At 43.2% G+C, this 14,709-nt stretch overlaps 1 protein-coding gene across 1 annotated transcript; it reads right to left on the bottom strand.

The window, feature by feature from the left end:
• Nucleotides 1-7,253: 7,253 nt before the first annotated feature.
• Nucleotides 7,254-13,842, bottom strand: bcl2l10 (BCL2 like 10). Its single transcript, XM_080760352.1, has 3 exons — nucleotides 13,757-13,842; nucleotides 11,451-12,014; nucleotides 7,254-8,301 (listed from the first exon to the last, which is right to left on the bottom strand). Exons 2-3 carry the CDS (start codon nucleotides 12,009-12,011, stop codon nucleotides 8,179-8,181), a joined length of 684 nt encoding a protein of 227 aa, XP_080616478.1. The 5' UTR covers nucleotides 12,012-12,014; nucleotides 13,757-13,842; the 3' UTR covers nucleotides 7,254-8,178.
• Nucleotides 13,843-14,709: the final 867 nt, after the last annotated feature.

Genomic DNA, 14,709 nt, shown 5'->3' on the forward strand with positions numbered 1-14,709 from the left:
GACAAAGAACCCATGTGTTTGGCCTTTTCAATATCTTTGAGCACTGAAACTGACCCTCACGACGACAACAAACACACACACACACACACACACACACACACACACACACACACACACACGCACACACACACACACACACACACACACACACACTCTGACAGTACTGTTCACTCGCATTGTTTGTGAGATAGTATAGTAATATCAGAGCGTCACAAACAGTCTGTCATGTTTAATACCAGGGTTGCCAATGCATTGTCTGTTTATCTTGTGGATTATGGTGATTAGTGCCCCAAGCAGACTTTTCAGGATCACAGTGAAAGCCGCCCCTTCTTTACGGCTTCCACACTCAATGTGAGGGCTTAACAAACCATTCTGAACGGCTGGCTGAGGTCACAATATCTGGCTTTTATGTCTTTCTCCATAAGCTGATTGGTATGATCACGGAGAATGATGGTTTCTGTTTGTTCCCTGCCTTAAAAAACAAGGAGGTAAGACCCAAACAGCAGCCGAACTGCATGACCTGAGATGACATCAGTGTTGGTCAAGCAAGGGTTTCTCATGATCTTGATGGGGCTCTATTAAGGGCAACCGTCAAAATCATGATAGGAAAGAATGGAACATGGGACTTGGTGAGAATCACAGACCAGACCTCCACACAGCCCCCTCTCATATGTGCCCTTGCTACACCTGTTTATCAAATTGTTACCTGAACCCTGCCCGGTAACCGTGAGAAAAGGCACAGGGAGCCACGAGTCAGGGATCAGAGGGGTTTAAACAACATAACAAATCTCGTCTCGGACTACAGGATTATAGTCCGACAACACAACAACAGAATGTGGTTTTACTGGCCTGTCCAGGTCTCCGGTTCGCCAGTATAGGTGAACTGGTGTATGAGAGATACCTTGGCTGTGAGTTGATCTTAAGCCTTCTTAAAAATAAACAAATAGCTGATCTACAGTTCACAACACATTGTTAGGCATTTGTCATCTATAATGACAGTGGTTCTCAAAGTGGGGTCCGGGGACCCCCAGGGGTTCGTGGGTGGGTTAAAAGGGGTCTGCAGAAAAGGTTATTCTCTAGCTGGCAACCATTTATTACCTACTTTGAGAATCTGAGAGTACTTCCGACAGACTAATTGAGTCAATACTTTTTTTTTATATATATATATTTTATCCCACGATTTTAACCCATTTTTCACCCCTGTGTCAATCATCTAATGTGATCCTGGGCTCTACACACCCTCCGCCAACCTGGGGAGAGCAACGGACTTAACTCATGCTTCCTTCATGCTTGAGTGTCCAAGTTGCTCCTTTACACCTGACAGGGGGGAGTTTCCCTTCCTTTCCCCTCCATCAGGCGCACCGGCTGGCCAGGGGGAGGCAGTTTAGAGACAAGGATTACTGCATGTTTTTGTGAGAGTATCTACCCTAGTATTGAGTCAATACTATGTGTGTTTGTTTTTTGCTTTCTCAAAATGATAGAATTGTCTATAAAGGAGTATATCATTTATAGAGTGTGATGTATGACAACGTTCCGATTCAACGCAATCTTTTCTAACATAACTTGTGACTATCTTTTGAACTCGAATAACCCAACTTATAATTGTATTTATTTTATTTTAGGGTTTTTTTGTTATTTATATTGTTTTTGTCATCTGTGCTTAAATTATAATTATTTGTGTCCTACTGTTTACACTTGGTCAAATATGCATGGTTGTTTGATTGGACTGGACTTTTTTTGTTTTGTTAATTTTTTATATTGTTTTAATGATGACGATAACTGTGGGGGGAGGGATGGGGTGAGGGAGGAAATGGTATGTTCAAACTAAACTTAAATTGTTGAAACCTGCTACCAATAAACATATATTAAAAATAAAAAAGGGGTCTGCAGCTAAACCGTCGCTAATGGAGTCTGCGGCCAAATACTTCAAATGTATGTACTACAAATATTAATGTTTGAGAACCACCGATAGGTTACCCAAAATAGGGATGCCTGGATAAGAGACGTACCCTCTCCTCTCCATTCATAAACTTGCGAACAGAACACATTCTCATGTCATGGATGAATGAGTGACGATAAGCTCTAACAATTTGCCTGTGTAACAGATGCACGCATTATGCTCACCCGTGACTTCCCTTGCTGCAAATAGATTGGATCTCATAGCAGATACAGAGGGATGACAGGGATCAGGAACAGGAACCAGACAGGAAGTTTTGGTAGATCTCCTCCTCTCTCATCTTTTATGTCGGCCTGTGATCTTATCTGACAGACACACCGGATTGTCAAATGTCCTTCATGTTCTAATGGAGAAATACATTTGACTACTACTGTTGACTGGTTGTTCTGACCTGACATATACCGTACACGAGTACAGTATCACCTTTCATTCAAGTATATTATTACTCAAGTACTGTTTTACTTGTAACAGAGTTTTTTACTTGTGATCTTGCTACTTTTACCTTTACCTTACTTCAGTAAAACATCAGCCTACTTCAGATAGGCATAGGCAGCACACATACGCATGTCGCATGGGCAGCACACATACGCATGTCGCATGGGCAGCACACATACGCATGTCGCATGGGCAGCACACATACGCATGTCGCATGGGCAGCACACATACGCGTTTTGGCAGAGCCTGTTCATGATGAGGAAGGCTCGCGGTGCATACTTAGTTTAGACTAGTCATTGGTTAGACATGTGTTAAGGTTAGGTTTAGGTGTGCTGCCCCGTGGGAGGTTAGGTTTAGTGTGAGGGTTTGAGATATGTTGTAGTTGTAGGACTAATGACTGGTCTAACCAATGACTAGTCTAAACCAAAAACTGTCTTGTCTAAACTAAGTACTGTACCCGAAGGCTCTGCAGAAACGCAGAAACTCGTTTGTGAGCCAAGAGTAACAGGAGGGTTAATGGATTGCAGCTTTTAACTTTCCAGCACAACTTCAGCACCTTTTCAGAGAGACAGAAAACATGCACAGGCTGCTAAAGTAACAATATCGCTATAACAAATACCGTAATCTAATGATCTTAAATAAATCCCTTTAATTGCAGGAGGCTAGACGATGACTTGGAATGTTGAAGCAGTTGTTGCAACACTTTCCTAATGCAAGTTTGTATCGTTTTGGCAGCATATGCTCTTTTTCAGTCTATATAAGTTGGCGGTCACGAATGACCTAAAAGAACTTTGACCTCCTCCACGTCTCATGTGCACAAATAAATCTTTGTCCCCTTCACCGATTTCCGGCCTCTGGAACAGCAGGGCACCCGTGAAGAGGCTGCGTCTGCAGATAGCGTGCCAATTGATTCTGTTGATCGTGTAAACACACGGCAGAGACAGGAGAAGTCCATATGACTATACCACTCGTTGCTGTCTGACAGAAACATTGTATCTCCACTGATTCAACCTTTGTTTTTTGTTCCCACAAATGCTATCTTACTTAAGATATGAATAGTAACTCTTCTGGACATACATGGTTTCCACCCGGCAGCGACCTCAAGTAACCTTTAACTGTGTGTTGTGTAAAAGCAGCCCATTCAGCCTGTGGGTTGGGTAGCTCAATATTTTTGCTGATATGGGACAATTCTGATGCTGAATACACTGCACACTATTTATTTCTTTATGTACTAGTAGGCTACTGCATTAAACTCCAATTGGTTATTGCAGGAATTCTCACGAGGGTCAAAAATAAATCAGTTTCTTTTGGACACGTTACTACCTAAGTACCCATATTGCAGGTAGGTAGCAGTCGTAGGAGGTAGAGTGGCCATTTTGGGAACCGGAAGGTCATGGTTTGCATGGACTGCTCACCGAATGCTGTTCAGTAGTTGCCCGCTGCTCCTCCTAATAGTTAGGGAAAATTTGCTTAAATTGTGGCAAATCTAGAGAAAAAAATGCTTACCACTAGCTTTCTTCACAGATGTGTTCATAAAGGTGTCTACTATCACAGAAAAATGTGTTCCAAGCCAACTCCCTTGGTAAACGTTGTGTGAGCCAATCAAAGTTGGGGTACCCGGAGAGCCTAGGATAAAAGCAGGAAAATGTCAAATTGGCCAATATGAGGTGAGGTGTGTAAATAGGTTTTTTTGGGGGGTGCTGAATCCGTTCCAGCCATTACCTTTCGGTAAAAATGACTCCCTGGCCATGAAAGTGGCTGCTTTTGTACAGTATGTCCCAGACATGCGTAATAACTAATATGCCATTGTCAATGGATGTCTAAGGTGTTTTCTTTTGTGTGTGTGTGTGTGTGTGTGTGTGTGTGTGTGTGTGTGTGTGTGTGTGTGTGTGTGCACGCACGCACGCACACACACACGTCACAAATGCATCTTAATCGAAACTAACTGTTGAAAGAGAAGTAGACGGACAAAAGAACAATCTTTAACTGAAGCATTTTTTTCCAGATTTGCCACAACTTAAGCTAATTTTCCCTTATTATAATTAGGATGGGTAAAATTGCACCTCTATCGTTTACAGGCAGGACAAAATATCCTGCTACTCGATGAACCTACATGAGCAAGATTAAGTCAGCTTTATTGGTTCTAAATATTTCCTGTTAATTGCCCAGCCTTACTTTAGATATAGTTCAACAAGGAAGATCTTTTCTCTCACGTTCGCATTTCTTTTTAGGGTAAATTTCACTGCATCACTTCCTCTTTCTTTGCCATGCAGCGTGTGAAGCATGTGAAAACCTTTCATTCACAATTATATGCACGTGACATCATCATACCTGGAAGTTATGTGGGAACGTCCACTGAGTGGCAAAAAACTACTTTCTGGCCTTGACAACAGAAAAGTCCTGTGTGATTGCATTAAACAATGTTAAACTCACCAACAGCTGTACGAAAAGCTTGAATTATCCTCTATCTGCAAAGTTTGTGTTTCATAAAAATCCACCATAGAAACGTTATGAGCTACTTTCTGCCAAGAAATGCCCTGCATTTGATTAAGTGTCGGAGTTTGGAAGTGCTTGTTTTCAATAAAACAACATTTTGCTGCCTCCTGCATTATTGTGACATTTAGAAACAGGTGGTTTAGAAGCAGGACGGTTGAGTGATTTCCAACGAGCGCTTCCAAACTCCAACACTCTGCTCAATGTTTTGCCACTCAGTCTAGATTAGGGGGGCGTGTCATGATGGGAAAATCATGCATGTGCAATGTGCATACTCTATCACTCTTTACCTCTGCAGTCAGCCAATCTAATCATGTGGTCTCCGTTTTACAAATATCACTATAGAGGTGCCATTTAATCAATTCATTTATAATCGATAAGTAAGCCTTGTAGAGCCATGTGGCCCATAGGGGCAGGAGCCTATCTCCTAGCTGTTTCTGTAGCATGAGACAGCTTGATGTACAAGTACACCCCCTGGACATGACGCTAGTATGTCGCAGGGATTTACCCCCAATCCAACCCTTGATGCCAAGCAGGGAGGCATTGGGTCCCATTTTTACAGTCTTTGGAATGACCGAACCCCGACCTCCCAGTCTCAGGGCGGACATTCTAACCACAAGGCCACTGAGCTGGTAATCAATCATAAAGACTATATAATCTACATCATTTTGGAACCACTGGTCTAATCCATGGACTGGACCTTTCTGGCAACAATGTAATCCATCCATCTTGTAGCATCGTGTGAATTTCAGAGGATATACTAATATGGACTTCCTCCAGACCATTGCTGCATTTACTGTAGCCTAACCACTTAAGAGGAACAATTACTTATTCATGACAGTAGGGTCAGGGCTGTAAATACCATTTCCTTAGCGATTATCTACTGGCTCACATCACAGCCTGCATGTGAGCTTTTAACCACAAGCCCAAAATAATCCATTTTATGAAATTATCGATCATTTTTTAATCGATTAAATTGCTTAGGTTGATTAACTGCGTCACCCCTAACATGCACACAGAGTTCGAGCAGTACATAAGACCTGAAGAGTGTGTGTGTGTGTGTGTGTGTAGGCTGTTATCAGAGACGAAACAGGCAGAAGACAGCGGGCTTGTCTTCCAGGATGTAAGTCAGCGCTTTTATTTCTGAGAAATGAACGCAGGGGAGGATGCGTTGCTTGAGGCCTGCTCTGACAGGCAGGGCTACCACCATGGAGCGGGGGTAGAGGAAATAGCTGTGGCGATATTAAAGTTCTTACAGTCCAAATTTCAAAGCACACACCTTAAACACATTAAGCCCCATTTTATACTTTGCTACTCTAAAAACCGAATCAGCTGAAAAGGCGTCGGTCGCACGTTGTGAGCTTGATCAGCCATTTTCAAATGGAGCCTGTACTACAAAGAAACCACTTCTTTACACCTGTAAACCAGTTATAAAACAATAAAGCAGATTCCGAAAGTTGTGAATTAAAAAAGAAAGAAATAGGGACCCCAGGGTTAAAGCTGCATTATGTAACTTTCCTCTTCTACCCAGTTTGATTTTTTGTCTCCTTCTCTCACTCAAAAAACGCACACGCATGCTCTGGTGTAAAACGTGCAAACGCAGTTAGTTGGCAAGTGATGGAAGGAAGGCAGTTTTTAAATCATGATGTGGGCCAACCAAAATACATGGGTCTAAAATATCAGAAACACTTTGCATGTCCACTATCAATGAGTCGGCTGGCGACCGGAAGTGCAGCGGCGGCCCAAGCTGAACGCGGAAGGGTTGGATGCATATTTACACCCCATTGAAAATTCGTGTCAGATCCTGTGTCTAGGTGAGAGTCAGACATGACCTTTGAGTCAAAAGGTCAAAGGCTTTGACTATCTAAATGTCTCAATTGAAGAGCAGGGAGACAAAATACAACCACCCCAATTGTATGATATGGTCATGTATGCAAGCACCTGACGAAGCCAAACACACACACACACACACACACACACCAAAATTACATTTCATTCCTAGGTGGGGTTGGCGAAAGAGCCTTTCCGTGTGGCGTTTGCATGTTCTCCCCGTGTCCCCTAGGAATAACGTGTTCCTTCCACTAGCTACATCCTACCGGGGGAAAAGTCCCCCGTCAGGTGATAAGAAGCAGCCTGCTCACTTCCCCCTGCATTGAAGGAAGCATGAGCTCAGTTCGGGCTCTACCCAGGTTGGCAGATGGGAGAGTAGCGCCCAGGATTACCGCTTATGCAATTGGCACTGGGTAAAATTGCGGGTTACAAAATGGCAGGATAAAAGTAGCTAGTACTACTGACTAGCATATAAACAGCCATCTTCACCAACAGCTAACCTGCATCCAATCAATCATGAACCAGGAAGACAACGTCACAATTTCAATTATTTTATTATAAAAACAAAACAAAAAAGTGACATAAATAAATAGTAAAACAATGTAAAAATATAATGCTTCAAGGATCAGAACTGTGGGTCGGGAAAAAAAAATGCCATAGCAAGGATTTTGTTCTAAGAGCAATTCAGATTGGTCCCCATTTTTCTGTAGAGGAAACGTGAAACGGGTAGCACCGCTGACAGGTCAGCCAAGCTGAGGTCACACAGCTATGGCGACCGCGTAAACCAAAAGGAGATTTCACATGAATCATGTTGGGAAGGCCAGAAAAGAATGACGTTTTAAAATAACAGCCACGGGTCAACTGGTAGAAATGGCCACCGTTCCCAATTTATTTTCATATAAATATAATATATTAATTTATACGTTTTCCACTAGAATGGCTCTATAGCACATAACACAACTCGGGTCAACGTGTGATGGAAAAAAAGGCAGCCGACAAAAAGTCAAAACAAAGACATGAACCAAAAGGGAGTCGGCGAATAAAAACAAGTCACTTTTTTAGCTGCACGGCTGAAAATACAAAACTTTTTGACGGGCGGCACGCACACAGTCGTGCTGTGCAGAAACCTGTGCTTTGACATGTCCAGGAAAAGATATGCAAACCGATATCACTTTTACTCCCATCATTTGTGAAGGCATTCAGATCATTTTTGTACAATCTTAAGAAAAGAGGGAGTAAGTACAGAACATCAGTCGGTTGGAAATATGTGCAAACATTCATTTGATGACTTTTAATGATCCAAACCCTGAATTCCAAAAAAGGACGCAACTCGTCTCAAACATGGTGACACACCAGAATGATAAGAAAAAGAAAATCTCTACTTAACTGGTGCGAAATGAAATGGAGCATGTGGATGTAGCCGTGTGGCAAGATGGAGGATGAACGGCCCTGTCCTGTACAGCCTAGCGCACCAACAGGAACGTGAGCCCGGCGATGCCCACTCCGGCAGCAGCAAACAGAGCAGTCTTCATGGAGGAGTCGCTTTTCGCATCTCTGGCACAGCGAGAGAACTTGCAGAACCCCTCCTGTAACACACAACATATACACACAGTTCACATTAGATGTAATCGCCTAAAATGTCTTTAAGTCTCAGCTTAAGACTCATCTATTTTCTCTGGCTTTTAATCCCATCTGATGTTTGTTTTTTTCCTTTGGCTCTCTTTGTTATTATCTTTCATGCTTTAGGAGTTTCCTGTGATCATGTCGACATTTCTCCCATTGTGTTTCTTGCTTGTATATTGTGTTTCTTGCTTGCTTGTTTTGCTTCTGATCTGTACAGCACTTGTCAATCTTGGTTGTTTTAAACGTGCTCTATAAATAAAGTTAGATTTGATTTAGAAAATACTGGCGATGATTCAGTATGAAAGGCCTTAAACCTACATATAGGCCGTGTATAATCGCATGCGTCTACTACCAGAAACCGTCTCATTTAAACACTTTCACCCTGGCGTCATTTAAAAAAAAATCTATTGAGCATATCTACAAGCTCACAACGTGTCGCACAAGGTTACATTGTGAGCTGGTACTGGTACTGCCATTGCTGCAATTCTTCGACATCACACAGCGAGGTATATAGGGGCTTCAGTGGTTAAGCAAGAGGAATTACTTTCACAATATTAACCTGAAAACCACCAGCATTCATGGAAGACTGAGCCAGTTTGCGTGAATATGCTAAACAAGTTCTTTTTTTTCTCCCCCATTCAGAGCGGACTGACTTGAGAGACAGATAATTTCTGCTATCAAAAAAGGACAGAGTGAAGTAACCCGGGGCTTGCGCTTCGTTTCTTCTGTATTTTTCTTCGGCGTGTTTTTTCAGGGCAGAGGCCACATACTGTAGCAGAGGGAGAGCACCTGTTCGCCAGGTGCTGCACTGCTGTACAGCCCCCCTTGTTTTTCTACTCGTACCACTGAAACTCAGTTTTGGCAAGCCTTAATTCAAAGCGCTGACTGAGGCTTTGACTGTTACTACAAAGTCCATCTGGCAGAGGCAGTTGGATGTCTGTTTGGAACCAGCTGCCAGTTGAAGGAGGGAGGGAGGGGTGTGTGTGTGTGTGTGTGTGTGGGTTTGTCTTGTTGCGGGGGGCGGAGCCAGGGGTGAGTCCATTCACAAAAGCCGCCATTGAGCCATATAGCTTTGCTAATCTTTGTGAGGCCAGCTCCATGTGTCTCCCAGAGTCTTTACTACAAGGCTACCCCAGAGAGACATTAGAACTTGCCCCAGGTGCGGTTTCAGCTAAACGATGGTTAAAATGAGTGGCACTCAGCAGGTATAACATTAACCTTTGTCTTTTTTTGATTCACAACAGATGAGTCACTCTTGCAGTCACAAGACAAGCCCTTGTCCTACCATTACAAATCCCATCCGTGTCATCTATCTAGATCGGAGGACTATGTAGAAGAGCAGTGTGGTTTGGTTTATGCCTTGTTACGGCATACTTGCATTCTTCAGATTCTTGGTTGATGCCGCTCTCTAATTCCTATAATCACAGCAGCCCGCATGAGGCGCCTGAATGAATGCTCCCCTCCTCTTCTCTAGAATTTGACATTTTGTAATCCAGTCAAACTATGTAGACTTCACAGGCCTCGTTTGCAGAGAGATGTCTGAGTCTACATTGAGCCCAGACAGACAGACACACATAATGGGCCATGTTTAAACACAGGTGTAAATAGAACCCTATTAAAAAAAAGGAGGATTGGAATTTGATTCGGCCAAACCATGTGGTTTCCAAGAATAGTGGCTCAAGAAAATCCGTTTCGTTTTCCAGCCCATCTTGGGTGTTTTGACACTTGGGGATTAAAATGGGCTTTCTATAAGATAAGACAAGATAAACGTGTCTCTTATCTCCAACGGCAGTACAAGTCTAAGCAGGAAGACAAAAACCTCTAGGATGACGACTGCAAAAACGGAACCTGGAATAAACAACTATGACATTGTTTAAACTTTGAACCTACACCGTTTCTATCACAGGGCAAACCCCCCTTCGCTGTAATTGAAGCTCACTTCCGGGTTCTCACTCAGCCGGTTGTTCCTATAAATGTTAATGGCCCAGCAGATGTCCCTATTTCACCTTCTAGCAGTCGCAATACATCATGCTCTCAAAAGAAGTCAATGAGGTTTCGGGTGAACTTTAGTTTACCCTAGTAAACCTTTTCATAAAAACTGTTTTCAAACGCTAGTCTTATTTGAGGGGCGTTCAATGCATGGCATTTGGTTGAAGATTGCGTCATGTGGCAGCCAAGTCTATGGACTTTAAATGTTTGTTTAGAGCACGTTAAAATGTGCGTTACGCAAATGGACTTGAATGTGATGCCGTAAGACGTCTTGTGGCTAATAGAAAAATACTTTATAATAATACTGCTTTCATGTCAGGAGGACAATGATGATAGTGTAATTTGGCAGCCAAGTCTTTGGATCTTTTAAATTTGTGGCAGCCACTTCACACAAGTGTTATTTAAAAAAAAATCATATGCATTTAGTAAATTTGTCCCATCCATTTTAAAATGAATGATAGAGTAGGGTATGTTTCTAGGGTTTCTACTGGTTCTACCCTTGCTGCGTTTGCAGCCAATAACAGCGGACCGGATATAGAAAGATTTGAAATCTCTATATCGAGGCTAAAAACGGTTCTGTAGAAACCCTCTCATTCAGCTGACCACATCCACATGTACCCCAGCATCCCTATTCTGGGCAGTAGGCCTGTCATAATAGGTGAACATTCAGCAGAAATAGCCTATATACATGCTCACAACGCGTCAAATTTCCTCACGTTGTAAGCTAGTCAATCGGACATTTTCGGCAAAGGGATTTGGTGTGGGAGGAAGGTATAAAATGAGGGGGCCAAGGACAGACTCCTGGGGAACCCAGTAAATAGGGTTAAAGTGGTTCACCACTTTCACCTAGCATCCCTACTTTGGGCATGTCACCCTAAAAGAATGTATAAAAAAAAGGTGTAGCGTGTAGTGGAGCTGTGAGCTTGTAGTGTGGATATTTTCTGTGACACTGAATCCTAAGGGCCGATTCATACTCCTATTTTACAGGTAGCTCTTCGGTGCTACTGAAAATTTCTGACGAGCCGAAATCATTTCGGCACTACAGCACCGAAACAGCGGTAAAATGAATCGGCCCTTGGGTCACGTGGGGTCATTGTTGAAGCAGTGCCACTGTGAAACCTACCCAGCCCTCATTCTCCAACAGCCAGTCTTTCTTCTCCTCTCCAAGGTAATCGGCTATGGTCTCAGCCAGCTTTCTGCAGCTTGCGGGCCCCAGGCCCGGTTCTTGCCCCTGCTTCTTCCGAGCCCCAGTAGTCCCGGTAGTACCGCCGGGCCCCAGTCCCGGTTCCCGCCCCCCGAGGTCCAGCCCCGGCTTGGTGTCGTCGTCGTCCTCCTCCTCCTCCTCGTCCTGCTCCCGTAGCTGCCTGGCCAGCACCCCGGTGAAGGTGAAGAGGGACACCACCCTCCCCCAGTTCAACTGTCCGTCGCCCACCAGCTCCTCCATGACCTTGGTGAGGCTGGAGCAGGGGTCCGGCCCGCACTGGCACAGGAAGGTCTGCGCCAGCGTGTGGAAGCGAGCGTGGTGCTGCCGCTCCATGTCCTGGGCCAGGCACCGCATGGCAGCGGCTGACTCGCTGGGAGGGGGAGGAGAGGCCGTCGATGGCTGCCTCGACGTGCTGCTGCTAAAGACTGTCAGGTAGTCCTCTGCCAGAGCCAGGGTCTCTCTCCACAGCCGACATGACATTTTCTATTCCACACCACACCAGCATAGGGGAACAAAAAAAATGTCAGTCAAGAGTTTTCTGTGTCAGTGGTTCTCACATTTTTCATGTCAAGGTCCCACAGAATGATATGCATTTGGCCACCGACCCCCCCCCCCCCCCCCCCCTTAAACTTAATTTTTTTAAGTTTACAATACTGGTTAAAAGCCACGGTGACAAATGCGTTGCAGATCTGAATGGGTTAAAGTTTCAGCCCTGCATTGGACAATCTTTCTCAACTTGAGAATCCCCTTAAAGTCCAATAATATACTGATAATCAAATACCAAAAAAATAAATAAACAAAGCTTTCTTTTATGAATGAGGCTTTATAAACATGACAAGGGCATGTCAAGTTAAAGATCCCCAATAGGCTACTGAAGTCTGACGTCAAAACCACACCCCCTGGGTCATGAAGAAATGAATTGTCCCATTCAAAAATATCACTGACTGGGAAAATAAATGAGTCTGAGCATTCCATCTGGTATCGTGTATCATTTACGACATTTTGTTATTTGATAACATGTGTGCACTGCACTCTTATTTTTTGGCCTTGACTTTGGATAAGTACTTGTCTGGCTTCCATTTGTGCTTGGTTGGTAACCATCAAGTTAAATGTCTCAACTAATTATTCTAGTTTTGGAACACAGCTCCTATAGCTTGCCATTGACAACTGAATTCCCCCCCGTGGGATCAATAAAGGTATACTAGTGGGAAATTCCATATCAATGAGTGCCCCCACTATCAACACATTTGAGATGAAATGAAACCACAGCTAGGTGCTTTCAACATGTCACACAGACGCACATAAACAGGACAGGAAAATCACCTTTCTGCTGGCTGATATATCTCTCCCAATTTCCCCATTTCAAAAATAGTGAAAATAGCAAGCAATGTGCAAGCTTGTATAGCCTATAGATCTGCCTGCCATTTATTATTTTCCACACTGACACAATCACAACTTGTAGATCTGTTATTTTTTTTAAATTGATAAAAGTGGTTAATACTAGTAGCTAATAAGTAGCTTCAGCAAGGTTTGTTGTAATCTCGCGATGCCACAACTCGGGTCTCTTTAAACTCACTCCGAATCGCGAGAATACGTTGGTTAACGTTTGCTTGTAGTGCAGTTCATCCATCTACACAATGAAAACATCTCCGTTGCAACTGGACTTTTTGTGGAAAAAATATGTACACACAGTATAGCTCCTTGTAACATCAGCTAATATTAACCTTAAACCTCCCATTGGTAGCCAACTCACCTTCTAACTAGAAATACAAGCCTCGATAATGAAGCTACCGCAAATTAATGCCATGCCATTGAGTACTAGTTAGTAGCCTAGTATACCGGCCGCATATAGTCAGCCATTACAGAATAAAATAGCAATGAATAAAGCATGAGCTGTGTAGTTGTGTGGAGGTTTGGTTAGCTGTGTGTTAGCAGCAGCTGTCAGCAGTGTCATGGAGGTTTGTATTAAAAGAACAAGACACAAAGGACCAGGCAGACCGGGGAGGCTAAAACGATGGGCGAAAGAAAAAAAATAGGCCCGCTGTGCAAAAAATGTAAAGCTTTTATCTCTAATCTCGCCTTTAAAAAAAAGAAATGTCTAAAAAGCACATCATCGCCGCCCAACCGTTCTCTCCCCGCCACGTGGATCTATCCCCGTGAGGGAAAAAAACCCGTAAACGCCACCTGTTTTCATATAGTAAGAAATGAAAGAAAAGCTCTCTCACCCTCCCAGCGATATCAGACTGCTCTCTCCACGTACTACAGCGGAAGGAAGGAAGGACAGATAACCTCACAGCAGCTGTGCACTGACTACTACAAACTCACTGCCGTGTTCATCCGCTGCATATGTATGCACAGGCTCCGCCCCCATGGACACCCCCCAAATATTTCTGTTCATATATCAATATCATACTAGATCAGTGGTTTTCAACCCTTTTCATATGAATTAAGGCCCATTCTGCAATTGAGCCACGGACCACCATGCACCATTTGATGAGATTTAGCCTCTCAGACCTAAAACTTGATCATAAAAAATTAAAAATATATATTCAACATTTTCTAATAGTGTAGAATTAAGTAATGCAGTTGTTTAACAATGATTTTACTCTTGAAACCAAATGGACCCTTACGGGGTCCTTTGGTTTAATTTAATTTGACGCTCTCAAGAGTTAAAGATCCATAAAGGGTCCATTTGGTTACCAACTCTGCATAATTTCTCAAGGGCCACGTGGTCCCCGGACCACTGGTTGAAAACCACTGATATAGCAATATCATATCATAGATAAAAAAAGAGGAACTAACCTGCAGGTGCTCAATGGAGATAGCAAAATGTGATAATGATAAAAAGGTGCTCACACGGATCACAAACGGGATCAAGACAAAATGAGGAATGCCTTTATTAAATTAAAAAGGCAACTGCCAACATGTTTCGACCTAACAGGTCTTCATCAGGGCCTGATGAAACATGTCGGCAGTTGCCTTTTTAATTTAATAAAGGCGTTCCTCATTTTTTTTTACATGTTTCGACCTAACAGGTCTTCATCAGGGGTTCGAAACATGTTGGCAGTTGCCTTTTTAATTTAATAAAGGCGTTTTCTTTCATGTCAGGGACCCATCTGAAAAGTGGTGCACTGCCAGGGACTGTGCATCCAGTGATGGACTTTGCAGCAGCAGCCAA

The sequence above is a fragment of the Protomyctophum bolini genome (genome assembly GCF_963924005.1).
Source record: "Protomyctophum bolini genome assembly, chromosome: 1".
Classification (NCBI taxonomy): Eukaryota; Metazoa; Chordata; class Actinopteri; order Myctophiformes; family Myctophidae; genus Protomyctophum; species Protomyctophum bolini.